The sequence below is a fragment of the Rhinolophus ferrumequinum genome, chromosome 3, assembly GCF_004115265.2.
Source record: "Rhinolophus ferrumequinum isolate MPI-CBG mRhiFer1 chromosome 3, mRhiFer1_v1.p, whole genome shotgun sequence".
NCBI classification, from domain to species: domain Eukaryota; kingdom Metazoa; phylum Chordata; class Mammalia; order Chiroptera; family Rhinolophidae; genus Rhinolophus; species Rhinolophus ferrumequinum.
The window spans coordinates 8,445,821-8,473,262 of record NC_046286.1 but is presented as its reverse complement, the minus strand read 5'-3'; the positions used below and the strand labels follow the sequence as shown (position 1 = coordinate 8,473,262).

The following is a 27,442-nucleotide window of genomic DNA, read 5'->3' as shown; positions in this document are numbered from 1 at the left end:
TATTTGTATATAGTTTTCTGACAAATAAAATATGCTTGTTATAAAAATTTTAAACATTACAGAAATATGTAGCTCTCTGTGTAAAACTTTTTCCACCACCCTGATCAAATTGGGTTAACCCTCATTAACAATTTGGTGTTTGCCTTTTATTATTAACAAAATAAGATTTTACTATGATACTGTTTTACAGTTTGTCTTTCTACGTGCAAATACAGATATTTAAGATTTTTTTCAATGTCAGTAGCGTTTAACTTTATTCTTCTTAAATCATTGTATAATATTCCATTGTGTAGACTTACTATTACTAGTTTACTCAGTTCCCTTTAAGTGGGCATTTAAGTTTTTTCTAATTTTTTGCTGTTACAGAAAGTGCTGAAATTGACATCCTTATATACTTAATTTTGTGCTCTTGTGTGAATATTCAGCTTACTTTTTTCAAAGTGGCTAGCCAGATCTTTTAGTGAAAAAAAAATGCATATTTTTCTTCCACTGAATTTAAATGCTACATTTGTACATACCGAATTCCTGTGTATACTTGAATTTTTTCCTAGACTAATATGTTCCAATGATATGTGTCTCTAATATGACATTGTTTTAATTACTCTAATTTATGATTTGCTTTCTCATCCAGTAAGCTGGCCTCCTCTTACTCCTTTTTTTTTTTTTTTTTTTTAAGGATATATACCAAATGACATATTTATTCTTCCTGAAGAACTCTTTACACCAATTTACTGTAAAAACTCTGCTGTGATTCTGGTTCCTGTATTAATTAGAGCTGTGTCAGCTTAAAAAAAACCTCTTGATAAATATAAAATTGTGATTTCTCATTCTCAATTTTCCAATGTCTGCCAATTTGTCAAATTGCTTTTTAACAAGAATGTTTTGTTAAATTTTGCTTTCTGTTAGTAAAGCATTGTTTTTGTTCACAGTTTAAAGTACAATAAAATATTAAGTATGCTGTTTTTAATAGTGTGATTTAGGGATGATTGGTCTCTTTACAGCATTGGATCTTTCTATCTCCAAACAATGTATGTCTCATCATTCATTTTTCTTAATTCCCTCAATAGAGTTTTATAATTTCCTTTACATGTTCTATGAGGTATTTCTAGGTATTGCATGTGTTTTGCAATTACAAATTGCAAATTTGTTTCTCATATTTTCTAGCTGGTTATTTTGACAAGGAAAGGTACTCTTTATTTTCAGATAATAATTTTATGTGGTCATCTTAGTGAATCTTCCTTATTTCCTCTCATGTTTTCATTTGATTCTCATGGTGTTTCATGTGGGCAATGAGATTTATCAGCAATAGTGATTATTTTGCCTCTTAGTTTCCTCTTCAATTTACCTGTGACTTGGCTTTCTTAATTGCACTGTGTTTTGTTCCTGAAAAATGCTAATAGTGAGAAGAGCGGACCTGTTTATCTTATTTCTGAACTTCCTAGGAATGTTTCTAGGAAACATTCTTACACCTGTAACAGTTAGCTTTGTATGTATATGTCAAGGAAGTATCCTTTTATCCCTATTCAATTAAAACATAAAAAATAAACTTATTAATGTGTATATAAAAAGGTATTTGAGCTTTTATAATGCTAATTATATGATTTATTTCTCCTTTGACCTTTTAATTTGATGACTTAATTATTTTCCCTGATAGTCTTCCATCCTTTTGAAATTGACTCTGTCATGAATCCTTCTGCTTAATTTTGTTTTCTAATATTGTACATAGAATTTGTTTTCATTTATCCTGGTTTTTGAGTGTGTGGCTATGGTACATCTTTGTTTCAGGGTTACATTAGCTTCATAAGAAGCAGCAGAAAACTTTTTCCTATTCGCACAGGAATAGTTTACCATTGGAATTACGTGATCCTTGAAGTTTTGAAGAAACCTGTCCATAGAAGTTTGGATTTGGCATATGGGAGGTGAAAGGTCAGGTATACATTTGGGCAACTGTGGTAGGTTCTTTCCAATCTAAGATTACATGATTGTACCAGGTAGGTTTGTAGACTCCTTGTTGCTCACATTATTAGATCCTCTGATTGTTTCTGGGGATATACAAAAAAGAGTTCAGATAGTATTACTGAACTTTTATCTTTAAAGGCCTGCTTGCAAGGTAGACCCTTGTCTGGCATCAGGAAACAGATTTTAGAAGGGCTCCTGCCATTAATTGATGAGCTATGTAAAGTGTTTGTACAAACAGCATCGTTTATGTTGAACACCGCTTTCCTTCTTGGAGTCTGGAATTTGGATCCTCGCCAGGCAAGGGCTACCTGCAGTAACCCCCACCCCTCCCCCACTAAACACCCTGGGTACTGAGTCTCTATCCAGCTTCTTGGTTGGCAACATTTAACACTTATTGTCACACCTTGCTGGGGGAATGAAGCACATCCAATGTAACTCCATTGGGAAAGGGTCCTTGGAAGCTTGTCTGGTTTCCCTCAGACTTTACCCCATGTGCTTTTTCTAAACCTTTGCCGATTTTGCTTTGTTTTCTTTTGCTGTAATAAATCAGAGCCGTAAGCACAACCATATGCTGAGTCATGAGAGTCCATTTCACGTGACAAGCCCAAACTGTGATATTAAAAAGCAGCGGCAGAGTTAAAAAATATAACTTCAAACAAACAAAAAAACCACCTAATTTAACCATGTCATTATAGGTGTGGAAACAATCTCATGGGAACAATCACAGGGTAAAAACAGTGAACTTAATTTTTTCCCCCAATTTTATTTATGAAATTAAAATTGGTGTTTTAAAAAATTAAATTTATTGATGTGTGGTTTCTAACACAGGCTTTTTTTAATGCAAGTGGGTGGATCCAAAGTATCACTTTATACATAAGCTAGGGCATCAGGTGAAAATATTTTCTGCATACAAGCTTTGGCATTGATAACTTTGTTCGCACCATTTGCCTCTTTGCAATAAGATTCAACATGAAATTATACCCTAAATGAATTTTCTCAGCGGATATTTTGTTTGTGTATTAGTGCACCTGAGTAAGGGTTGTGAACCCGCAGCAGGCTGATGCAGTGGCTCTTCTGAAAGCTGGTCATTACAATCACTTCAGAATAGTGATTATACATTTCAGACCAATGACATCAGAATCTGATGGCTGGGCTCGAGCATCTTTGTATTTTTTAAGTTCCGCATGTGATTCCAATGTGTGGCAAGCTCATTGAGAATCACGGGTCTAATTAAAATTCTTTATAAATGCCAATAAAAATTGCATTTATTCCATACTAAGTGGCTATATTCTATACCTGGCAATATTTGCTTTATGTCTCCAGTTGGAAAAGCATAATTAAAATGTAAATTTACCATAATGAAATTATATGTATTAAGAAGTACAGATCTGGAGAATCTATTAAGGTGATATTTATACTTGTACATATAGTGTTGTTTATTAAGTATCATTTGAAGAATTATAAATTTACTTTTGATCCAGTTACCCAAAAAATCCATCATTGTCCATCACTTTGCCAGTCATTTGACTCTTAACTCATGATGTGGATAAAAGTTGAAGAGATAGTTATATCAGTGAATATATTTACTGGGTGCAGGCACACCTCCTTTTATTGCTCGTCCCTTTATTGCACTACACAGGTGTTGTGTTTTTTACAAATTGAAGGTAAGACCCTCCACGAGAAACCTAAACCAAAAACTAAAACAGTCTGAACCTTTTTCTAGATTATAGTCGATCTTTGATCACATGTTACAGCAAGAGTTTGCCAAGTATAGCCTGAGGGTTAAATCCCGCCCTTTTCTGTAAATCGTTTTATTGGAATATAGCCATGCTCATTCATTCACTTATTGTCTGCGGCTGCTTTTCGTTGAATAGTATTGTGACAGAGACCATATAGCCTGCAAAGCCTAAAAATATTTACTGTCTGACCCTTGACAGAAAGTTTGCCAACTCCTGTGTTAGATGTTGTATCACACATTACATGACTGATTTACACATGATTTGCTGACACTTCTAAATGGATCCTCTAAAGCTGCATTTTGTCTTTTATACAGGTGACTGGAGATATTCTGTTTTTAGAGTTTTCAAATGGAGGTGGCAGTTGAAGGAAAGGACTTTGCTCTGTCAGTGGGGGTTGGGGGGGAAGCTGCTAGCCCTCGGGTGCTCCTAGGTAAGGGGGCCAGGAGCTTGTGTACTGACTTACGTGGGGTGGGTGTCTCATTGCCTAAGGCTTCCTCCGGGGTCCTGTCCTCTGCATCACAGCCCTGGCTGTTGCTCCCTTTGCAGGGGTGGGCGTGGAATAGCAGTAACTGGAGAGCCTGGACCGTGAGGAGCTTCCACTGCAGTCACTGAGGATAAAGGCCATTTTCATACACTTTGCTAATAATGGATCTGGATGTGAAAGTTTAAAGATTAGGAGTGGCTTAACCTTTAATCCTTCCCGGTCCAAGTGGAGAGTTCTGGAAGGTGTGGAGGGCTAATGGAGAGAGCATATCTGGCTCAATTCCCCTACTCTCTGGTGTGGCACAGAGTAGCTGGCTCACCTCTGAGCTGTCAGCCACGTCTCCACCCTGGGCAGCAGGGTGCTCGAGAAGGCTCTCCTCCACGCCGAGTACTGACACCTGAGAAAGCAGTACCTGCAAATGCAGTGGAGATTGAAGAGTAGAAACATTTTTAGCCATCGGAGCATATAACTCCCCTTTCCAAATGGAAAGATGTTAATCAAGTTTTAGCTCTTTGATTTTCAGTTACATTTGTAGATAGGAATTGCATTCAAAAGCAAGGAAGTGCTTGTAAATGAGATTAAATGATGTTTGGTGTAAACAGGCAACATGATCATCAGCACAAGTTTGAGAAAAATACTGGGGGTTTTTCTTATTTTGAGGGGGATTAGGATGCTTGTTATAAACTTCATTAATAATGTCAAGTTAGTTTTGTAGATCCAGGGATTTTATAATTTTTTTATAAAATATTTAAGATGGTTTCAGACCAAAACCTCTGAAATTATTTGAAATGCAATGGTTTATTCTGTTTGTGATTGGAGTCTAAATCTCTTCCTGAATGACTGATATTGGGAGTGGTTACTAGTTATGCTTTACCTTAGTAAATAGATCTGCTAACAGACGAGTTCTTCTGGTGGTTGAGTTTCTTTTTCCTGAGGTACTGAGAAATAAGGGACCTGTATTTGGGAGCAGCTCTGTAGATTGTGAGTGCTCTAAGTGCTGTTAGTGTTTGAAAACCCTGGCTTTGATTTTGGCTTTTCTGGTGTGATAAGGCAGTGAAGATAGTGGATTTAATGGAAGCAAGCTGAATTGCTTTCCAGAATAAATGGGTTAATAAAGATACCAGTAAAGATGAACTTTCTCTCATGAGATTTTATTAAGTACTTTACATTTTTTTCTTAGCTGTGTTTATGGTATGTCGTTTCCTAAGTGCACTCCCCTCCCCCACTAACTCTCATTCCTTCTTTATATCCTAGGTCAGTGACTATCACCTGTTCTACAAGATGAGTAACAGCCACCCTCTTCGCCCCTTTACTGCAGTGGGGGAAATTGATCATGTGCACATTTTGTCTGAACATATCGGTGCTTTGCTGATTGGAGAAGAATATGGCGACGTCACATTTGTTGTGGAAAAGAAACGTTTTCCTGCCCACAGGGTAATTTTAGCAGCGAGGTGCCAATATTTTCGGTAAGTCTGTAATGCTTTTCGAAGATTGAAGTCAATTGTAGAAAACATTGGTATTTTCTAGTCTATGAAAAATATGTAACCAAGCATAACAATAAATACTGGTAATCCTTCACTTCAACATCTAAATGAATTTCATCTTTGTAGACTTTTTAATTTTTCAAAATTGCCTTTTTTCAGGAGCCACCTTAGAATGCTAAGGTTAGAAGGCTCCCCAGGCTAGACTGGGTGCCCAGTCAAGCGATTTTTGAGGCCTCAGGAGTATTTCTCGGGCTGAGTCTCTGTTGCCCTCACCTTCTCCTCACAGTTAGTGACCAGTGGAGCTTAAACTGATTTATTGGCAGACTGGCTTCTTGTTGCCTATAGACTGCCCTCTGGACTTGCTAAGGAACATGAATACCTCTTAGTTTCAGACTAGTGAGATCTAGGACCTGTAGAAAGCCCAGCACATCTGTCTCTAAGACAAGCAGTTTGATAACCCCAAATGACATGAAACTTAAGTGTTTACTGTTTCATAGTTATATTAGAACTAAAACTAAACAACATATTTATGTATTTAATTAATGTAAAAATTTATCTTGTATGTTGCTATTATTTGTTACTCAAACCCTTAATTTCCAGGGTTATAAATGTTAAACTGAGTTCTAATTACTCTACATTTTGCCTAATGTTAAAAGGGAATCATCACTGAATGATAATTTATTTTTGATAACATCCATAGATTCTATATCCAGAAAATCATGGATTTGCATGGGAAACTTGATATTGGGAAAATTGAGGGGGCCGATGGCTTAGAGAATATTTCCGTTACTTCTGGTGAAAACCAGCCTGAATTTTACAATCAGAATTAACCGACACAGTGAAACAACACCTAGCGTCACGCACATTGTAGTAAAGTGTGTCTCTTGGCAATATTTACTATTTAGCTAGTACTCTTCTAGTACTTTATGAACATTTTTAGAACATTCCATCTTGTACATAGAAAATACCGCTGTCGATGAAGCTAGGGCTCTAGAAAAGAGAGAGTCTGTTAAGAGTTCTAGTGAACTCTCTCCTGTTGGTCTTGATAATGGTCAACTCTGCCAAGGCAGCGGGCCTTGGTCTGCTCAGTGTTATCAGCCTCTGTCCTCTGCACACTTTTCCCTTTGTGTTTCTTTCCCTTTTCTTACTTTTGGTTCGCTCATTACTATTAAAATGTTTTTTAAGAGTCCATCCTTTCTGAAGTCAGACCTTTTTAGTTTATGTTTAATATTTGTTAATAGTATATACTATACCCTCTTTCAAAAATAATTTGAGACAACTGTACGTGGGTATCTTTCAAGTGATCTGTATATTCTTAAAAGAAACTCAAATACTTTTAGAAATTTAAAGGTCATATTGAGTGAATGGAATATACTCCCGTCATTTATTAATCTTGTTCTTGAGGTCTCTTTGTGGCTAATTGACCTTTACAGTATGTGATGGCTAAACTAGGCTGAACTCAGAGTCATTACCAGTGCCACCTGAGATTCTCCTGGCTGCCACTGTTCATGTGCGAAGGCTGAATTAACTGTCAGCAGTCGGGAGAGGCCTTACCAACTGTTGTCGCAGAGCCTGTCACTTCCCAGATAAGGGCCAGCTAACTGTACAGGAGGGAGCTTTCCACAGGGTGGGGGTTCATATTTAGGGTTTCAAGGGAGCCTCATCAAAACCGCTTTTAAGGCATTGAGAATGCAGGTAATAGCATGGATCACACAGGAGTGGGAGTAAATCTTGGCGAGATCTTCCCAGGAAGGTGTTCTTTAATCTAGTAGTAATTTTAAAGTTGTGGCTGGATGCTCTCTGGATTCATGAAAACCTTCACGGATGTTTTTAGGCAGAGTATAACCCAGTGAAGAGGTATGCTCAGAATATTCATGAATCTTTTGCTGGATGGTTTCAACTATTTTCCTGAGGCAAGCAAGAATGCTGGATGCTGGGGGAGGGTGGGAGGCGTTCCAGGCAGGCTTGGAGGGAACCCTGGAAATGCTAGTCCTGCTCTGAGAAGGTTAGGATCAGGCCGATCTCTTTTTGCTCCCTCTTCTCTTGCTGTCACTTCTACATATTTTCTTTCTCTCTCTTTGCTCTTCGTTTTCTGTACTCCTCCCTTGTCGTCCTCTGGTCACCCTTTCTTTTCTGATGGAGTGAAGGTTTAATTGGTTCCTATTATTTCTCATAGAGTAATAGAGGTAGAAATTCAAATTCATTACCTGACTGAATTGTCTAGTTTTCATTTTTTAGATGAGCAGATAAGCAATAATGTGGGTATTGTTTTATAATCTGACAAATACTGAGAGACAAAAAAGTCAAGTCATCCATAATTCAATCATCAGTTTCATTTTTAATTTACAAAGTAACAAGGAAAGTCCCTCCCTCCCAGCCGTCTAATCCCATTCCCCAGAGACAACCACTGTTAACAGTTTAGTATGAATTTCCCCTGATTTTTCTCAATATAAATAGACTATATATACTATGTGCATACATATCTAGGCATGTGCTATACACTTTTTTTCCTTAACACATATGGGTCTGCAACTTACCTACTATATCTGGACATCTTCACAACACAGTCTATATTGATCTCCCTTGATCTTTCTAATGGTTACACAGAATGTGTATATCACAGTTTTTTCAACCACGTTCCATGACATTTAAATCTTTCCTAGTGTTTCCATTATTTCAGTATATATTCTTACACGTTTATCTTTACCATGCTGCATTATGTCTGTAGAATTGAGTCCTAAAAGTGATCACTGAGTTGAAGGGTATGCGCATTTTATTTGAATAGGTATTACTTAAATTACTTTCCAAACAGGGGTGCCCATTTATACTGTCAAAGCAGTGCCTGAGAGAGCCTGTTTTTCCATTGCTTTTACAGCACTGAATATTAACAGGCTTTTTAGTTTCTGCCAGTCTAATACAGAAGAATGGCACCTGATTGTGTTTAATTGTTTGTATCTGTTTATATCTTTTCCTATAGAGTTTTACTTTTTAAATTGCCTTATTGGCCTGTGACATGTTTATATTGATTTCACTCTTCCTCTCAAAAGAGCACTTTCATCTTTCTGTTGAATGAATGTCTGTTACACGTCTTGAGCTCTCAGGATATTTCATTAGCCCAGTTGTTTATAGAATTCTTTTTTTTTCCAACTTTTATTTATTTAAGTGTGTTTTTCCAGGACCCATCAGCTCCAAGTCAAGTAGTTGTTTCAATCTAGTTGTGGAGGGCGCAGCTCACAGTGGCCCATGTGGGGATCGAACCGGCAACCTTGGTGTTAAGAGCACCGCGCTCTAACCAACTGAGCCTACCGGCCGCCCCCTAGAATTCTTTCAAAATATTTTAAAAATTCTTTTTCTTAGTTTCATTAGAGAACTGTTTAAAATGACTAGTGTGCATTTATTTACCTGAATCTTTGTGTCATTAAACACACTTAAGTTTGTGTCGTGTTGATATTCATTATTTCATAATTTTGTAGCAAATTGTATTTGCGGTTTTTCTCATGCATTTCTTCTCTGACGTGCAGAGCATTACTGTATGGTGGAATGCGGGAATCTCAGCCTGAAGCAGAAATCCCTCTCCAGGACACCACTGCAGAAGCCTTCACAATGCTGCTTAAATACATCTACACTGGGCGGGCAACACTGACGGACGAGAAGGAGGAGGTGCTGCTGGACTTCCTGAGCCTGGCGCATAAATACGGATTTCCAGAGCTGGAGGATTCTACCTCCGAGTACCTCTGCACCATACTTAACATTCAGAATGTCTGTATGACGTTTGATGTTGCCAGTCTCTACTCACTCCCCAAGTTAACTTGCATGTGCTGCATGTTTATGGACAGAAATGCTCAGGAGGTGCTCTCAAGTGAAGGCTTCCTCTCCCTTTCTAAGGTGTGTCCTTGTCTGCAAGGAATTTGCAGGCAGGCATTGTTTTATTTATATCTGTACTGTAGAAATACAGCGATGGACTTAGACGAAAAATAAAACTCGTAAGAGTGGAAGAGGTTGTCTAACCACCTGCCTCTGGCTTCTGAGACTCTAGGTCGTATAAGAGAAGCACAGTGCTTCTGTTTTCTTTTAAGGTTATTCTGGTAAATTCTATGTGCACAAGAGACTGTGATGCTGGATGGTTGTTTTCAATGTGATGACAGTTAAATAGGCTCGTTTGTGGTGTGGCATACTGCATTTTGGTTTTGGTTTTCTTTGACAGAAAATGCAGCTAATAGTTCTTTCCTATGAGAGGCGACATTCATAAAGGAGATCCGGCGTATCATTGGGTGGCTTTAAGTTACTGTTTTGTTTTTGGTTTTTGCTGGCTCAAAACTCACTATTATACAGTGTTTTACACTGTATAATAGCTAGAGTAAAACTGGTTTTCTCACATCTTTCTCTGAACCCTGCTGGTTGCTCCTCCTTTTCCTTTTGCTGTTTCTCCTAGGACCTGAAAATTTTGAATCAGAACACCTATTTGAATTGCTGCATATCTTGGTTTGAGTTTAAACTATGATTTTTATTGTCCTACTTTATTTTTAGAGGCAAGGGTCTTTGAGGGTTTCTCTAATGTTGCTGGAGGTCAGTCTGAAAATCTGAGAACCAAAAATACAATAGTGCAGTAATAGTGGGTAACAAAAGATTTTCAATTTTAAATGCCAGATGTATCTTACTGACTTACAAATGCAAACTCCCCTGAAGAACCTGTGTGGAATGACAGCTCCTCACGTTGCCATTTTTCTTCTTGTTGTTTTATTAAAGATGGGTGCAGATGTGTTGGAAAGACTAGATATGGGATGTCTACAGCTGTTTACACAGCCATAATGTGCAAGAGAATATATGGCACAAAGAATACAGAAGGATGATGGTCAAAAAGAGTTAATTGTTTAAATATAACTGATGCTTGCAGTTCTGTAAGACTTTACTGATTGGTCATGCACGTGGTTGAGCTCCATAATAACTAGAATTTTTTTGTATCGTTTTCAGACAGCACTTTTACACATCGTATTAAGAGATTCATTTGCAGCTCCTGAAAAAGATATTTTCCTAGCCTTGTTGAACTGGTGTAAGCACAATGCAAAGGAGAATCATGCTGAAATCATGCAGGCTGTGCGTTTACCTCTGATGAGCCTCACTGAACTTCTGAATGTTGTGAGGCCTTCAGGGCTCTTATCTCCCGATGCCATTCTGGATGCTATTAAAGTTCGATCGGAGAGCCGGGATATGGACCTCAATTACAGGGGCATGCTCAGTAAGTACCTGTATATTCTGATCTCACCAAGGAATTCGGTTTGCAGCTTAGGACAGCCTCAACTACAAAGCTGTCGTGCAGGTGTTCATGGTGTGTGTGGGCCTAAGAACATATACCTCTGCTTCCTGTGGAACCTCTTTCCCTGGGCTTCTCCTGTTACTTCCTCCTGAGAATGCATAGCCATGGAGACTCCAAAATAGGTATTTCTTGCCATTCATGGACAAATTTCTCCAGCTGCTCCCTAGAATAGATATTTTCCTGAAAAGCTGTTTCTCATCTAAAGACGTTTCCTCCTTTTCTCCATCAAATCAGTACTAAGAACATGCTATGTACTTATTATTATTTTAGGGACTGTGAACATGGAGAGTCTAAATAGTAATAGCTAACACTTATGTAGCATGTCCAACACTTATTGTGGTGATTTTCTTATTAATACAAGCACTAACAATTAATTATATTTATAAAGTGTTTGTATGTTCCAATAACAGTCCTACACAATCATTTAATTTTCATAGCAATCCTTTGAGGTGGGAACTGTTATTGGTTCCATTTTACAAATGAGTAAGTTGTAGCACAAAGAGGTTAAGTAAGTTGCCCAAAGTCACACAGAAAATTTCCAGGAGCTGAGGGTCAGACCCGTGTAGTTAGACTCCAGAGGCTATGTAATTAACCACTAAACTATGCTGTATAAGTGCAAAATATAGTCTCTGCCTTTGATCCTTTTAATTTTATTGTGGAAATAAGACATCCCCCCATGGAAAGTTGACTACAGCAGTGTTCAAGATGGGTACATGCTGTGAATTTCCGAAGCGGGCGTGGCTTGGAATGATTAAGGGAGATTTCTTGGCGATCACGAAGCTTGGGGTGAGCCTTGGCCTTTGACTTAAATGGCATCAGGGTCCGGTGCATTACAGATGAGAGAACTGGTGAGGTTAATAGAGGTTAGAGCATTTAAATGACCATGAACAGAAGAGCTTGACCAGAGTAGGAGGCTTATTACCGTGTTTTCCCAAAAATAAGACTTACCCCGAAAATGAGCCCCAGTTAAGATCGTCAGCCAGACGGACGCATTTAGTATGTTATGACGATGTTCCAGAAGAAGATGACATGACTATATTTGAATAAATGTAGATTGTTGCACATGATAAAATAAGACGTGCCCTGAAAATACGCCCTAATGCATCTTTTGGAGCAAAAATTAATATAAGACCCGGTCCTATTTTTGGGGAAATACAGTATGTTGATTAATAAGGAAGAAAGTCTGTAAAGATTAGATCAGGCAAAATCATGGAAGTCTGAAACTAGATTGGGATTTCTCCTATGCGCAGTGAGAAGCTGATTTTAGAGAGGGGGAGAGACATGAGTACAGTGGTAGTTTTGAAAGATTGACCCATGGTGCTGCACTCAACGATTTGGAATAGGGAAAAATGGGATTCAGAGAGACCAGTGAGGAGGGTATTTAACCTGTGCACAATTGATACACCCTTAACTAGAGTGGTGGCAGGGAAAATGGAAAATAATGGATATATAGAAGAGATATTATTTTAAAATATTAAATCTTGATGATTCAGGGGATTTAAATTTAAGGATTACGTTTAGGAGGAAGTCACTTTATTTTATCAAATCTAAGAAACCAGAAATTCTGAGGCACCGTTGTTTTATGTACAACTAAGAAAGGAAGCAATGTTGCCAGTTAAACCATGACATACCATCATGTCTATAGCCCAGTTTCAGAAATGTTAAAATTTGAAGAAGTGTGTGTTGTAAAATTAATGAAATATAGTAGTCCTTTGAAGAAGATCCTGATCTTATTTTTAGACATACTGAGTTTGAGGGTTTTGGGGACATCCAAGTTCTTTCTCATGTTAGCCATTTCCCTGAGCAATCTTTTCCTTGACGATGGCTTTAGACACTCTCTTGAAGTACTGATTGATCTTAAATACAGAGGGTGCCAAAAAAATGTATGCACATTTTAAGAAAGGAAAAAACTGTTAAAATTGTAATATTCAACATATACCGATAATAAAAGATGAACACAAGTCACGTTTGACTTCCACAATTACCATCAGCATCCAGACACTTCTGATTACTGTGAACTACTGCTTGAGCAACATTGACCAAAGTGTCCACTTGTGGACATTGTTTTGGCATCCCTGGTAGGTTCCCTAGCTAGGACTTCTCTCCTTACTCATCACATTTAGATTTCTTTTCATTGGGCTTAGAAGAAAAAGCATAGATTTTAGAGCTAGACAAATTTGACTTCAAATCCTGCATTAGTCGCTTACTAGTTGTATGACCTAGTATTAAATTACATAAGGAATTTTACCTTTAGTTTTATATCTCCTAGTGTTGTTATGAGAATTAATTGAAATAATACATACAAAGAATGTGTGTAAGCTCAATATAGGAAACCACTGTTATCATATTGTCATTCTTCTTCTTCTTCCTCATCTGTGTAGGAATTATCACATTGTTTTAAACATTTTTGTTTACTTGTCTTTTGTCCTTGAAGGCAGAGATGATCTTTGAAAGAAAGGCCTATTGATCTTTTATATCCTCAACATTTAACATACTGAATAGCGTGTAACAGACACTGGGTGAATGAGTACAAGGAGAAATGTCTAATAACACTGGAAGCAGGTTACTGGTGTTTAGGAAGCAGTCAAAGCTGGTGATAAAAGAGTTGAAACCTGGGCTAGAGAATAGAGAAAGAAGTAAAGACCCCAGCCTGCAAGTTAGAGAAGACCTACAGCCAGGAGGCTGAAGGGAGAAAAGGAAGAATTAGAAAGGTAGGAAGAAAACTGGGATCGGGTTACAGAAGCCAACAGAGGAGAGAGCTTTTACAAGAAGAGGGTGGTCAGTAGTATCTTGTGATGCTGGGAGGTCAAGAAGAATGTGAATTGAGAGAAAACTTTTTGACATAAATTTGTGTTGAGTCCAGACAAAAGCTTGGCTAAATAGGGAATTAAGCCATGGGTTTGAAAAGATAGTAAATACAATGTGTTGACCATCTGCTGTGTGACTTGCAGTGAAAGGTTGTAGAGAAATAGTATGGTAGCCAGAGGGAACGGGCAGGAGAGGGCCGGGAAGGGATTGGAGGTGCTGGAGAATGGTACTAACTGAGGGTCAGCTTTGCATAAAATGTGGGAGGATGGAAGGGGGAGAGGTAACGAGACAAGTAATACAGTTTGAGACGTTCTGAACATTCATTGTTGGATCCTCTTATATAAGCTCCTGTTTTCCCTTCTGGCCCTAGTTTTGATCTGAGGTGCTGGTAGGGCCCCATAAGTGGATTCGTTATAGGTCTCGGCTTGGGACATTGCTGCAGGATTTCGGAGGTGCTTTGCACATTTCGCATTGTCGCTGGAAGCTTGGAATTGGTCAGCTGCTCAGTATAGGCGTCAGACCTGGTTACAGTAAACCCATGAAATTACCGTGAAAGGGAGTAATCAACTAGCTGAGGCACACTCACTTCTGGAATGACATACTTACTGTAATTATTGCTCATAAATAAATGTTCTTCATTTTGAAATAATACAGTGGGAGCTCAAAGAAGAGATTATACAAATGTTTGGGAATCTTTTATTTAACTTCTAAAATTGAGAAATGATGAAATAGCAGGACATTTTTCTGATTTTTTAATTAAAAGAATAGTAAAACCATAATATAAATACTGAGGAAGCATACCGTGTTTCCCCGAAAATAAGACCTAGCCGGACAATCAGCTCTAATGCGTGTTTTGGAGCAAAATTAATATAAGACCTGGTCTTTATTTTACTACAAGACCCGGTCTATATAATATAATAATATAATACCAGGTCTTATATTAATTTTGCTCCAAAACACGCATTAGAGCTGATTGTCCGGCTAGGTCTTATTTTCGGGGAAACACGATATCATTTTACCAGCAGATCCTAAAGAATAGGTTATTTTCTAAGTAAATGTTATCCAAACATTTATATCATTATTTATTTCATAAAATTTCTTTACCGTTAGGGGAAAAAAGGGTCTAAAATTTCAGAACTGCTCTTGTACTGATGATCTGGAAAGGTAGTTCTGCTTATTTTGAAATTATTGAGCAAATTTGTTTGTTTCTTTGTTCTTTCCTGGATGCCAGTTCTTTGTCTTTGGGGACTTTTCATGAAATGTAGAGAGGTTCTTATTTTAGGACTAGGGATTAGTGTCATTCTTCTAATTCTTTTTCTTTGAGTTCATTAATTTTGGTTACTGGAAGGTTTAATTCTTAGACTTGCATGCCCTGATGCTTTTAAACCAAATTACAGCGATTTTCCCCATAAGGAAAACAAGGATCCAACGGATCTAACCTTTTATCTTACCAGTTAAGGTTAGTCTTTCTGGGAAGGTGGTTTAGACTAGCTTTGTACATATGTGATGATGAGCATTTGTCTATAAACCTGGGAAAAGAGAATTACCTTTTAATGATATTATTTTTGTTTCCTTAGGGTATTTGAACAACTTGTGCTCAGGCCATTCTCTTAATGTTTAGTTTTGTCTTAGCTGTAGAGATATTTATTTCTGCGTTGAAAGTTAGTGCTTATTCTATTCAGGCTGAGTTATACTTTGTTTTGCTTATTTCAGGTTTTAGACTTTGGAAAACAGATCAGCAATTTCTTGTTTCTTCATGCTTTTTAGCAGGGTTTGTATGACAGCTTCCATCCTCAAGATTTCCTTATTGAGTGAAAGTCAGTCTGTTCATAGGACTGCTTAGTTAAGTTATTGGTTAATGTGTGTGTGTGTGTGTGTGTGTAAATCTGTGCTGTAGGTGCATGGCAACATGTACTTATTCCCATAGTTAACAGCCCAGACCAAGGAAGTTTGCCACTGTGATATTAATTGTTGCTTTGTTTTTGGCCTCGGCTGAGCTTCTTGAGGACTGTAATTATGTCTTACAGTGCCTGAATCTAGACTTCTCAAAATACAGTAAATGGATGAATGAATCCATCCCTTGCTTCTAAACTAGAATTTAAAATTTCTCTCACTTATCACATAAAGACAATAACAACGAGCCTTTAATACTTTTAAAACTCTTTGACTTCTATTACTACTGTATCTTCCCAGCTATCGTTTACAGTATCTTCTTCTGTAAACTGGGGGGCTCACAAGTAACCGCTGCTGAGTATTCCTCTGTGGCGGGAGTTAGTATCTGAAATGCGTTCTTGTGTCCATGAGGTGCCAGCTCCTAGAGGGCTGAGTCCAGCGCAGTGACCAGCGTAGAGAAGGCCGCTGAGGAATTGTTTTCCCTTTAAATAAATAGGATGAAGGCCCGTTTCAGCTCTTATATGTTTTCATTCTTTAATCTTTACCAGTAACTTGCCTAAAGTTATTGAGTGAAATTGATGCCCAAGCTGGAACCATAGTGCTGAGCTGACTCCCAAGGCTGGTGTTCTTTGATAGTCTCCAGCGTGGGTTATGTTCTGTCATCTCTGTTTCGTGGTGTGTTTGAGTACCAGTACTGTGCAGTATGGAAAGGAGGCCTGCCGAGAGTGGAGATGGCAAGCACGTTCAGGTAAGACAGGAGTTGTCGAGAAAGTCTTATGTAATGCCACACGTGTTGGAAGGGAGGATCCATTCATTCTTCAGGGAAGTCAGGTTAGGGAGTAGAAGATGATTGAAGGGACAGAACTGGGGAAAGAGATTGCAGAGGGCAGAGAGAGAAGTGTGAATCCAAACAACCCATTGGGTAAACAACGTCTCAGCCTAGGTATAAGACAGGTCAATAAAGAATGATTAATAACAAAACAATTGAAGAAAAACACAAGATCATTAACCCAGCACCACTCAGATTTCGGCATTGTGTAGCCAGGGGCAGGCACTGCTCCATTTCTCCTTAGTTTTTCTTTCTAATAATTGGCTTGGTTCTGCTTAGCTGTGGAACTTCAAAGCTTAATTTTTTTCACTTAATGTTTAGAAAATGCATCAAAAATGACAAAGGTAAAGAAAACTATTATTGTTTAATCCCTGCCACCCTACATTTTTTTGAGCGCTATTTTCTCTACTGATAGACAAATATAAGCACTAAGAATATTTATGGTTTGAATTATTTTATTATGACTTGAATTTTCTCATGATCACTTTTTGTCTTAAATTCATCATTTAACTATAGAATTTGCCCTTACTTGGACTTATATTTTTATCCTGTGAGGTACTCAGATTATAGTTACCATGAGAGAATTTCCACTTGTATAGATGTTCCCCATTTTGAAGTGAAAGATGCTTTCAGGGAATCTTTATCAAGAACAGTCAGAAAAGTTCTCAAGTGCTCTTGAAATAAATATCAAAAGATGACTTAGACTTGTGTTAGAATTTCATTTCCATTTCAGACTTTTAGTTACAGTCACTTGAAACTCTTGTGTCAAGTATGTTATTCCTAGCTTGATAAATTTTAGAGGTTGAAGAAGTTTATGGTTACAGAAAATCAAAGGGTCCTGGCAGTTTCTAAATCGGAAAGCTCAGTTCTCCCTTTTTAGTCTTGGCCTTGACTGGTGGTGTCAGATTGGAGGAGATGGGTCCAGTGGTCAGCAGCAGCAGGCTTTGGACCCCCACATCTTATACTAGTAATAAGGGGTTCATTCCAGCACTGATAGCTGAAAAGCACAAATTTGAAGCTTGTGTTTGTTTGCTAGCTTTATAAAATGTTTTATGTCTAGTTTGGAGGCAGCAGGAGGGCAGGGCCCAGCTGTCTAGTTCACTGAGGTGGTCCCAATGCCTCACGCGGTACCTGGTACAAAATGAGTCCACAGTAAATGTTTTCTGGCTCATAGAATGCTTTATACTTACACAGTACTTCAGCATATATTATTTGTAGTATAATCTTTACCGTCATTCTGTGGGTGTGTTGGACAAAGTTTAAAGTTTCGATGAGAAAGCAAATTCAGAGAGACTAAGAGGCCTGAGTCTCAAACTTAGGTTTTCTCATTTGAAAACCAACTTTTTTTTTTTTTTTTAACTGTATCAAACTATCTGCTTCTTTCCTCTGGGTCTTAAATCACCTTAGAGGGAAGTGGTTAGAAAGAAGAGGACGTATGTTCTTTCCAACGAAACCGTTCATGAGGTAGGTGGCAGAGTAGGGCCCATGGAGGCAGGCTGCCTGGGTTCTAATTGCAGCTCTGATACTTGCTGGTGGGCAAGAAAGTCCATCTGATCTTTCTCTGCCCACACTTCCCATCTGCGAAATGGACATAGTAGTAGTAATATTACATTCAAAGGATTTTTGTGAGGAGTAGGTCAAAGGAATTAATAATGTTTGTTAAATAAATGAAAAATAAACAGGAAGGATACGTATGACTACCGTGAGCTAGTAGAACTTAGGAAGTTATAAATCTGTGGCACTTAAGCTTCTGGTGGTAAGGAGTTGAGTATGACTAGGTTTGGTTTTGTTTGCTTCTGAGTTGCCTTAGTCTTTTGCAAGTTAATAAAATCCAGCCCAACTGCATTTCGGTTGCATTTATTGTTGTCTTCTGGAGCCATTCTCTTACCTGTTTTCATTTGAAATTTTTTTTTAAACCCACATTTTCGAAGAAATCTGCAATGATGAATTATGTACCCGATTTCCCTAAGAGCCTAATTATAGCTCATACTTTCCCTTGTTCAAATCAGGTAGCCCAGATATATACATACTGTGAGAATTCAGTATTTATTTATAGTATGTAAACTTGCTTAGTTCTCTTATTATAGTGTGCTTTTTAAAATAATAATAATGGCAGTCTTTTTTTAGAGCTTACTGTGTGCTTTGCAAACATCCTCTCATTTAATTCTTAAAACAAAACAAAGAAACAAACAAAACACCTGGAGGATAGATATTGTCCTGCTGAGAAATTTCAGTTCAGAGAAGGTAACTTCCCCAGAGTGATGTACTTGATAAAGGTGGAGCCACTGTTTAAGCTTCTTGAAGCGCAGGCCCTTCGCATCTATTTTGTGCCGTCTCTGGTCTCTCCATGGAGAGTGTTGATTTTAGAATGTTAGTACATGGAGGGTAGGTTCCAGATCTGTGAAGCAAAATTTGCATAGAGGGTTTTAGAGTCTCAGTGATAATTGGCCTTAATAAATCTGTTGGAGAATGGAGGATATTTAATTATAACCATAATACTGATTTTGATGACAGACTGTCTGAATTTTCATTTTTAAAAATACTCAAGTGAAGTAAAAATGTATCTTTAAACGTAGTTTTGTTTTTGGCTGGCTTAATTGATTTAGCACATCCATGTATGACCAGCAGCTCTGCTGTATTGGACCTTTCTTTCTCTGTTGTTTTATCAAATGTCTGACATGTCTGCTTTGCCAGATGTGCTCCGTCCAGATGGCAGGTGTAGGTCATCTTACATGCTGTTTTTGTCCAGTAGGTATTAAATTAAAGCTACTCATAGTAGGAACTCAGCAGAACTGATTTGTTTGTGCTAGTACATGTTTTTTCTAGTATTACCAACTTTTTCTTAATAACATTAGTCCTAAGCACTTTGTGTCAGTGACGGTGTCGTTAAATTTAAACTGTGGGTGGTATCTTACTCCCCTTGGCGATTTTATCTCTTCTATCTCCATAGAATTGTCTTTGCCATTTTTAAATTAAGTGCTCCTACTAGAATCAACTAGAATGCTAGAATTTTATCTTTTTCCTCAAAATATAGAATAATAAGTAACCATTAACCTTGCTTTTTCTATTTTTTTTAACTGTAGTACCAGAAGAAAACATTGCAACTATGAAGTATGGAGCCCAGGTTGTAAAAGGGGAGCTGAAATCTGCCTTACTAGATGGTGATACTCAAAATTATGATCTGGATCATGGATTTTCTCGGCATCCAATTGATGATGACTGCCGTTCTGGCATCGAGATTAAGCTGGGTCAGCCGTCCATTATCAATCACATTCGGATCCTCCTGTGGGACCGGGATAGCCGGTGAGTCATTAGCGTGATTCGGACAGAAACCGGCACTGTGTCTGACTGAGCTGGCCTGACTTTGTGGTCCGCTTTGGTTTTACAGATGTGATGGTGTATTTCTTTGTGATCACTTGGGTGTTTCTCTTGAAGTTTAGCTCTGGGGGAAGAGTTAAAGGGTATATTCTTTTACAAAAACAACTTTTTGGTTTTTTTGCTTTTTCTGCTTATAAAAGTAATGAGTATGTGTTTATTGTGGAAAATGTAGAAAATATAGAAAAGCACAAAGAAACAAAAAGGGCTAGTAATCTCACCACCTGTTAATAATCTTTATATATATCTAACTGGTGTTTTTTGTTATGCATAGTATGTCGTTCACACAGACACACACACACACGCACGTGCGCAAAAACGGAAACCTGTAAAACCACACATAGCTTTACAAAATAAAAGTTAGATGTGTAAAAAACTAACTTCACTTGTAAATTAATGCGTTGTGAATATTCTACCCTTTAAAAAATATTCCTCTATAATGTTACTTTTGATTGATGTCTGGTATTCTACCTTATGGGTTCCCGTTATTTATTGACTTGATTCCTTACTTTTGGATATTGCAACAACTTTTAAAATGCATTTTATTTTATGGATGAAGAAAAATATGTTTTTTAGTGTGTGGATAAATATCCTCAAAACAAAAGAAATTTGTTTAAAAAATTTGGTGGGTTCCGTTTACTTTTACAGTAGCTTCAAGATTCTGCCTTCTTTCTAGCCATTCTGATGCTTTCACTCATTGTAGTTTCTGAGGTTCGGCAATGATAGCCGAAGTACCAGCGCGGACTGGATGACCAAGCACTGAACTCTCTCATGGCTGCTTATCATTAACCTAAACCCTACGTATCTAGAAACTGATGTATTGTCTCCTAGGATCTACTTACACCTCTTTGAGTCAGGGCATGAATTGCTTAATGGTGTTGGTGATGACACCCTGCAAATCTTCCAAGTTAGTTCATTTCTCTTGTTAGCACCCTGGCTACCACTCTGGCCTTTTATTTATTTTTAATAGTTTCAGGTGTACAAAACAATGTAATAGTCAGACATTTACACCCCTCACATTACACCCCTCACAAAGTAATAACCTCCTCCCCCAATCTACTACCCCTCTGACATCGTATATAGCTGTTACTATACCATTGACTCTATTCCCTGTGCTGTACTTTACATTCCGTGACTATATATATATATACATATACATAATATATGTACTTTTATGTACATATATGTACATAAAAGTACATATATATAATTATAGTTGACATTCAGTATTATTCATCTTCAGCTTCAGGTGTACAGTGCAATGATCAGGCATCTACACTGTCCATGAAGTGGGCTCCCTAATTAGACAAGTGCCCATCTGACATCCTACAAAATCTTTACATTATTGATTATATTCCCCAAATTTCATATCTGCGTGGCAATATCGTGGCTACCAATTTGTGCCTTTTAGACTCTGGCCGTTTAGACCATTTGAGCCAAGTCTGAAGTAGGAGACAGCATTTCCTGTGCACAGGTTTTGAGGTCCCCAGGTTCTCTCTGTCGGTTTCTTTTTTATTAAGAATATATTTTCTGATACATATCTTGTTGGACGTAATGTGATGTTTAGTTGGCAAAATGGAGTTAATTCACATATCATTTCTAAGAGTTTGATTAATACTACTACTATAATAATAGTACCCATGTAGCACTTTTATGTGGTGTGCACTGTTCTAAAATCTTTACATATATTAACTCATTTAATAATGAAATTAGTAAAAAAAAATAATAAAAGAAAAGGTTAGTATGTTTGAAACTGAAAGTAGTTATCATCATTTCCATGATTTAAATATTTATAGGCCATTTTGTTTTAGTATGTGCATTACATTCACAGGGGACTTAGGTTTACCACATAGCAGTTCTTTTCTCACAGAAGTTGTTAACCATTCTAAGCAAAGGTGAAAAATTCAGAATCTTAAGCCAAAAAGATTCTGACATGTATTGTAAAATTATATCCTGCATTACTGATAACCCAGAGAGGTTCAATAAAAGGTTATAACCAGTTTGAGACTGAGCGATAAAATGAATGGGAGTAAGAGGACAGCAGAAAATGAGGGGATGACACAAAATAAGCTGACCTTTTCTGGTCACAACTGTTGGTTGCAGGCTGACATTTATGGCCATCTAAATCTTCTGAGATTGTTCCTGTTGATATTACAGTACAAGTAATAACTGCATCTCAAATTTAAATTTGGCTTTTGACAGGGGAATATAGATTTGTTCAGTATGGGACCAGCATGTAATGGTCCAGGGTAGCTGACTAGGGGAGGATGATAGGCCATTTTCATTACTGCCAGATCATTAACTGGTAAATTTTAAGTTGTACCCAAAAGAAACATGTATTATCTCTTCACCCATGTCATTTATTTTTCTGCAGGCTGAATGTATGTATGAGAGTGAAAGGAGACTGTGAGGGCGTGGGAGATAAGCTGGCCTCTGTGGGGAACCACTGGAGGTGACTTTCCTCCTGAGAGCGGGGCGCTGAGCTCCTAGGCCAGGGAAGGGAGAGGGAGAAAGCACACACACCTGTCTTGTTCTGTCCTCTCTTTGTCATGGCTTTACTAGTCTGCTCATACGGTATGAGCAAGGCATCCTGGCCCTGTTGGAAAAGGAACAAATGTCTTGCATACGTGATATGTGCTAAACACCGTGTTAGACCCCGGATGGATGAAGATTTGTATGGCATGGTCTCTGTTCTTAAGCAGCTTGTGATCTAACAAGGCAAACAGACCTGCTGAGAGAGAATGTCAGTACATTGTGGGGAACGCTACAATACAGGGGTCTATACGGATATCATTATTTCCGAATTTGATTGTTAGGCAGAAAATGTAATTCCTGAATAGTGTATTTTTTTGTACCTTTTAACATTTTATTAAAGTATAATTTTGTATTGTTACTTTAATATGTACTTTTTTCCTTTTGATTGATAGGTCTTATTCATACTTCATTGAAGTGTCGATGGATGAACTCGATTGGATCAGAGTGATTGATCATTCACAGTATCTGTGTCGTTCTTGGCAAAAGTTGTATTTCCCAGCCCGTGTCTGCAGGTTAGTTCTTATGGCTATTAACTGATTTATTTAAGGAGATTTGGACTTTGAGAAACAGACTACATTTTTCTGTCTCATGGAAGAAGTTTTTCAGAGTATCAGCTACCAAATGCATCCCAACTAAAAACTTAGCGAAACTATAGAAAATTAATCATCCTAATATTTAGAGTATACTATGGAGCTATTTATCCAAAGTGTTTTGTACCATATATATGTAGTAGACACGTAAAGGAGTACGAAGGGATGGGGAACACCGAGAAGTAGAAATGCTTTTTCAGCCGCCTGCTGTACCTTAAAAGCAGTGTTACTGTTAGAGGGTGCGTTCTTCCCACAGAAGCCACAAAAGGTATTTCTGGAGGCTTCCCTGGCAACCTTCTGGCCAGGAGAAGACTATTGGAAGCCAGCGTGCATGTTCTGAATATGTATGCTCTTTTCCTAGGCCAGTGGCTATCAGTTGAATTTGACAGAGCAAGTGTTCCTAGTGGGGTTGGTTTGGGGCAAGGGAGGCGGAGCTGGTGGGGCTCAAGGTTCTCACCCTGTCTCAGTCAGACCACCTTAGCTTTCATTGTTGTTATGTATTGCAGCCCCAAGTTAGTTTGTTTTTATAAAGTATTGATAAGCTAATATTTCATATTCTTCCTTTAGGTATAAGCCTAAATTTCTTTCTGAAATTCTGCAAAACCTATAACGAATTTGGGAGTTGGGAAAGGTGGTTAAGGCCCCGCCCCCTCAATTCTGTTGTGTTTATTTCTGTTGTAATTTTCCCCTTGGAAATTGCCCTCAGATATTCTTTACCTCAGAGTCAAAGGATCTAAGGCAGAAATTGATTGATTCATTTATTTAGGTGTGGCAGGAAGAGACAGTGTTCACGGGGAATGTGGAAATGCCCCCTTACCCAGTCCCCTCCTCACGCTCACCTGTCACCTTGACTGACCTCCCACTGTGGCTGATCTGGAGCAGGTGGGGTGCCCCGCAGCACTTCTGCTCTTGGTCAGAAGACACCCTTATACTTTTTAAACTTATGATCTGTCATCATCAGGCTGAATTCTGATTTCCACCACAAGAACTCCACAAAACCTTTCAGCCTCTGGTACAGTAAAGAATGTTGTCTACATTTTTTTATTATGGGTATGACCAGATATAATATTGTTACCCAGGGATCCTCGTGTGTGAAAATGAAGAAAATCAATTTCATTTCCCCAAAGGGGACTAAAGTGTCTCAGGTCTGGCGGTTGCTCTTTTATCAGAGGAGTTTTGAATGGATTAAAATGAGAGGGACCAGAAATTGAGTGAAGATTCTGTACCTCAGAGCTGCCTAGGGATACTCTGATGGTGACAGAAGGCCCTGGCGTGGAGGAGGTGATTGAGTCTGCATCGACTCCGTTTATTACTGTGGTATTGGATTAAAAAATAAACAATATAACAACCAAAGCGTCTGATGTGGACCAGAGGACCGTGTGTTTGTATTTAATGTGATACAATAGGAGCGTGACTCCCGGAACAAATCATTGTGAGTGTAATACCAGCCATGACAGAGTCTATGTATGTGCTTTACCCACCTTAAAACCGCCGTTGTGGGAGGGAAACATATGCCCTCAGTTATGGTCTCTGGCTTTTAGAAAACATACTTCCCCTTATTAAGCAATAGGCTTTGTTTATACTCCCTTTTCCTTATTTCGTCTCTCCCGTGTGGCCTTGCCTTTGTGGGTGTAGCTTTTATATATTGCAGAGCCTGGCGGTGTTCATGGTGCTAGTTTTTGTCTTGCTATAGCCCACTCCAACTCTGGTCAAGAAAAACTGAGAAAAGGTGGTGGTAGAGATAATGATAATGAGGGAAAAAAGAAGGAGTCTCGGTATTCATATTAGTAAAAAGTTTTAAAAAATTTATAACCACTTTAATGTGTTATATTAATTACTACATTCCTTTGTAAGCTCTACCTTTTGTTTGTTTGGGGATTTTTTCTTGTTATTTCGTAATAGGTCGGAATTTTGGTAGTATTTAAAATGAACTTAAGAATAAGTCCCTATTGATTATCCAAGAGTGTCTTATACTTGGTGTTTCTTATCTTCACGATCATTTAATTGACTACCTAAACAATGTTTTAAATACACTTCTTCCAGGAACTTCACTGGCACATACATATTTTTTATTTCCTTAGCACATAAGTGTTCAGTTTGTATTATGTTAGTTAATTTGCACATTTGTATGTCACCTTTGTTCTTCAGTGTCCTTCTCGTGTTTGTCTTGCCTCTGATAATAAAATTACAAGCTCTTGGTAGCAAAGAATATGGATTCTAGTCTTCCAGTATTCTTGCATAGCACTCAGGCTATGACTTTATACGCAGTAGGTACTCTGTAAACGGTACTGCAGGTTTCGTGGGGTTAAAGCACTAATTGGGTAATGAAGAGAGATTGATGCAACATTAATACGTACATATATCCATTAGTACTTTTTATCCATGTATTTGCTAAAATGTTTATCAATGCTGAAAAACTCTCTGGAGTGGGAAGTTGTTTTGTACTGTTTGCAAAGGTTACTTTCTGGTTTTCTTCTTAAGAAAACTGAATTTTAGGGTTCATCCCAAAGGATGTGAATGTCATGTATTGACGAAAGATTACATCAGATATATTCACTAAAGAAGAGGTACTCTGTGAATTGGGGAGTGTGAGATTACCCAGCCCTCTGTCTGAGTCAAGGCTGGACTACACGAAAATCAGCATCGTGTAGTAGAAAAACCATGGGTTAGGGGCTTAGATAGAGCTCTTCTCAAATATCAGTTTCATCTAATACTGGCATTGTGATCTTAGTAAAGCTGTGCCTCTCTGAGCCCTCATTTCTATTCCAGTAAAAAACAGGAATAACACCCCCCTTCATGGGTCTGCAGTGGAGGGTTAGACAGCGTAGCACACGTACAAGTACTGAGCACAGTGCCTGGCCCAAAGTAGGCCCAGTAAATAGGTTGTTTTTATTTGTTTTCTGTTCTTATTAATTTTTTCTTAATTATTTTTTTTTCTAATTTCTGAGATTCTCAACTGATATTTGACCTTGGGAGAAAGAGATTCATCCCTGCCACCCTCTTTGGCCACGGTGGCTTTCACTATGAGGAAATGGTTCCTTACCTCGGAAGCCTAGTCTTTTCCGTGTGTTTCCACATTGCCAGTCTATGTATAGCAATCCAAAACATGCGTTAATTGGGTCTCTATCTAAATAACCTGCCCATTTGTATGTTTCCAGCAGTTTTCCGATATTTTGGTTTTGGTAAAGCATTTTTTATTGTGGTAAACAACATAAAAATTTCCATTCATATATCTTGTGGAATGTAATTCAGTCAGCATTTCTCCTCACCAAAGTAGTAGACATTATCTAGTGGCAATAGGGATGTCGTCAGACTGCAAAGCCAGAGTGATCGTTTGAACCGTAATAGTGAATGGATGGAAGTGATCTGCTCTGTCTTTCTGGGTCATTTTCAGGAATGCATTGTGGGTTAAGAGGGGACTGCTCTGTGTAGCCAAAAGCTTAGACTAATAATCTCTCCAACCCTCAACTGGGGATGAAGAAAAACCACTTGTCAATTTTGGCACAATGTTTCATATGCACTCAGAACCATGTTGTCTTATCAGCTTTCTCTTTCTCAGAAAAAGGCAATTTCTGCTTTACCCATAAATTCTCTAACCTTCACATTGTCTTCTAGGCTATCTAGTAAGCTCTCATCAAGCCTTTCCGCAGCTCTTAGGTGGTGGAGACAAGGACTGAACAAGAAAACACTAATAAGGAGGGACAGATATTGAGTGCCCTGGGGTTTTTAAAATATTTTTTTCTGGATGTTTCTCAACGTGGTGCTGTAATTTGGCAGCCATATAATGTTTCTGAAATATGAGAAGACTTGAAAACATGGGTGTGAAGGGCAGAGGTAGATTTCAGAGCCTGTATGTGGCTGGTAGCTGGCATTACAAAAGTGATCTTGGTGTAAAACCTGGGAGTTGAGTCTCAAAGCAAAGTTCTCCAAGTGAAGAGATATACCTATTGAGAGAGGGAAGCAAAGAGTAGGTGGCAGACATGCTGACTGCAGGGGCTGTTAGAGATATTAGAGGAGAGTCAGGTGGAGCAGAGTTTTCTGAAGACAAGCCCAGAAAGGGTGTTGAGAACCGCGCTACTTGACAGTTTAGAACATGGTGTAGGAGGGATAAACTCAAGTTAACACAAAACTGGGCTTCTTCTTTCTTTCTTTCCTTTTGTTTTTCATTATCAAAATAGAAATGTCTTTTTTGTGATGTTTTTATTATAAAATTATAATGTGCATATTTTATTTATTTTTTAAAGATTTTTTTTTTAATTAGGGAAGGGGAACAGGACTTTATTGGGGAACAGTGTGTATTTCCAGGATTTTTTATTGGGGAACAGTGTGTTTTATCCAGGACCCATCAGCTCCATCCAGTCAAGTTGTTGTTCTTTCACTCTTAGTTGTGGCGGGCACAGCTCAGCTTCAAGTCCAGTCGCCCGTTGTTAGT

At 38.1% G+C, this 27,442-nt stretch overlaps 1 protein-coding gene across 1 annotated transcript in view; it reads left to right on the top strand.

The window, feature by feature from the left end:
• Positions 1–27,442, top strand: part of BTBD9 (BTB domain containing 9) — a 383,611-nt gene that overhangs the window by 37,575 nt on the left and 318,594 nt on the right. The window contains exons 2-6 of the mRNA XM_033103686.1: positions 5,437–5,648; positions 9,188–9,551; positions 10,638–10,902; positions 19,594–19,813; positions 22,813–22,932. Coding sequence (XP_032959577.1) covers positions 5,464–5,648; positions 9,188–9,551; positions 10,638–10,902; positions 19,594–19,813; positions 22,813–22,932 — 1,154 coding nt within the window. The 5' untranslated portion in view covers positions 5,437–5,463. The remainder of the gene's footprint in view (positions 1–5,436; positions 5,649–9,187; positions 9,552–10,637; positions 10,903–19,593; positions 19,814–22,812; positions 22,933–27,442) is intronic.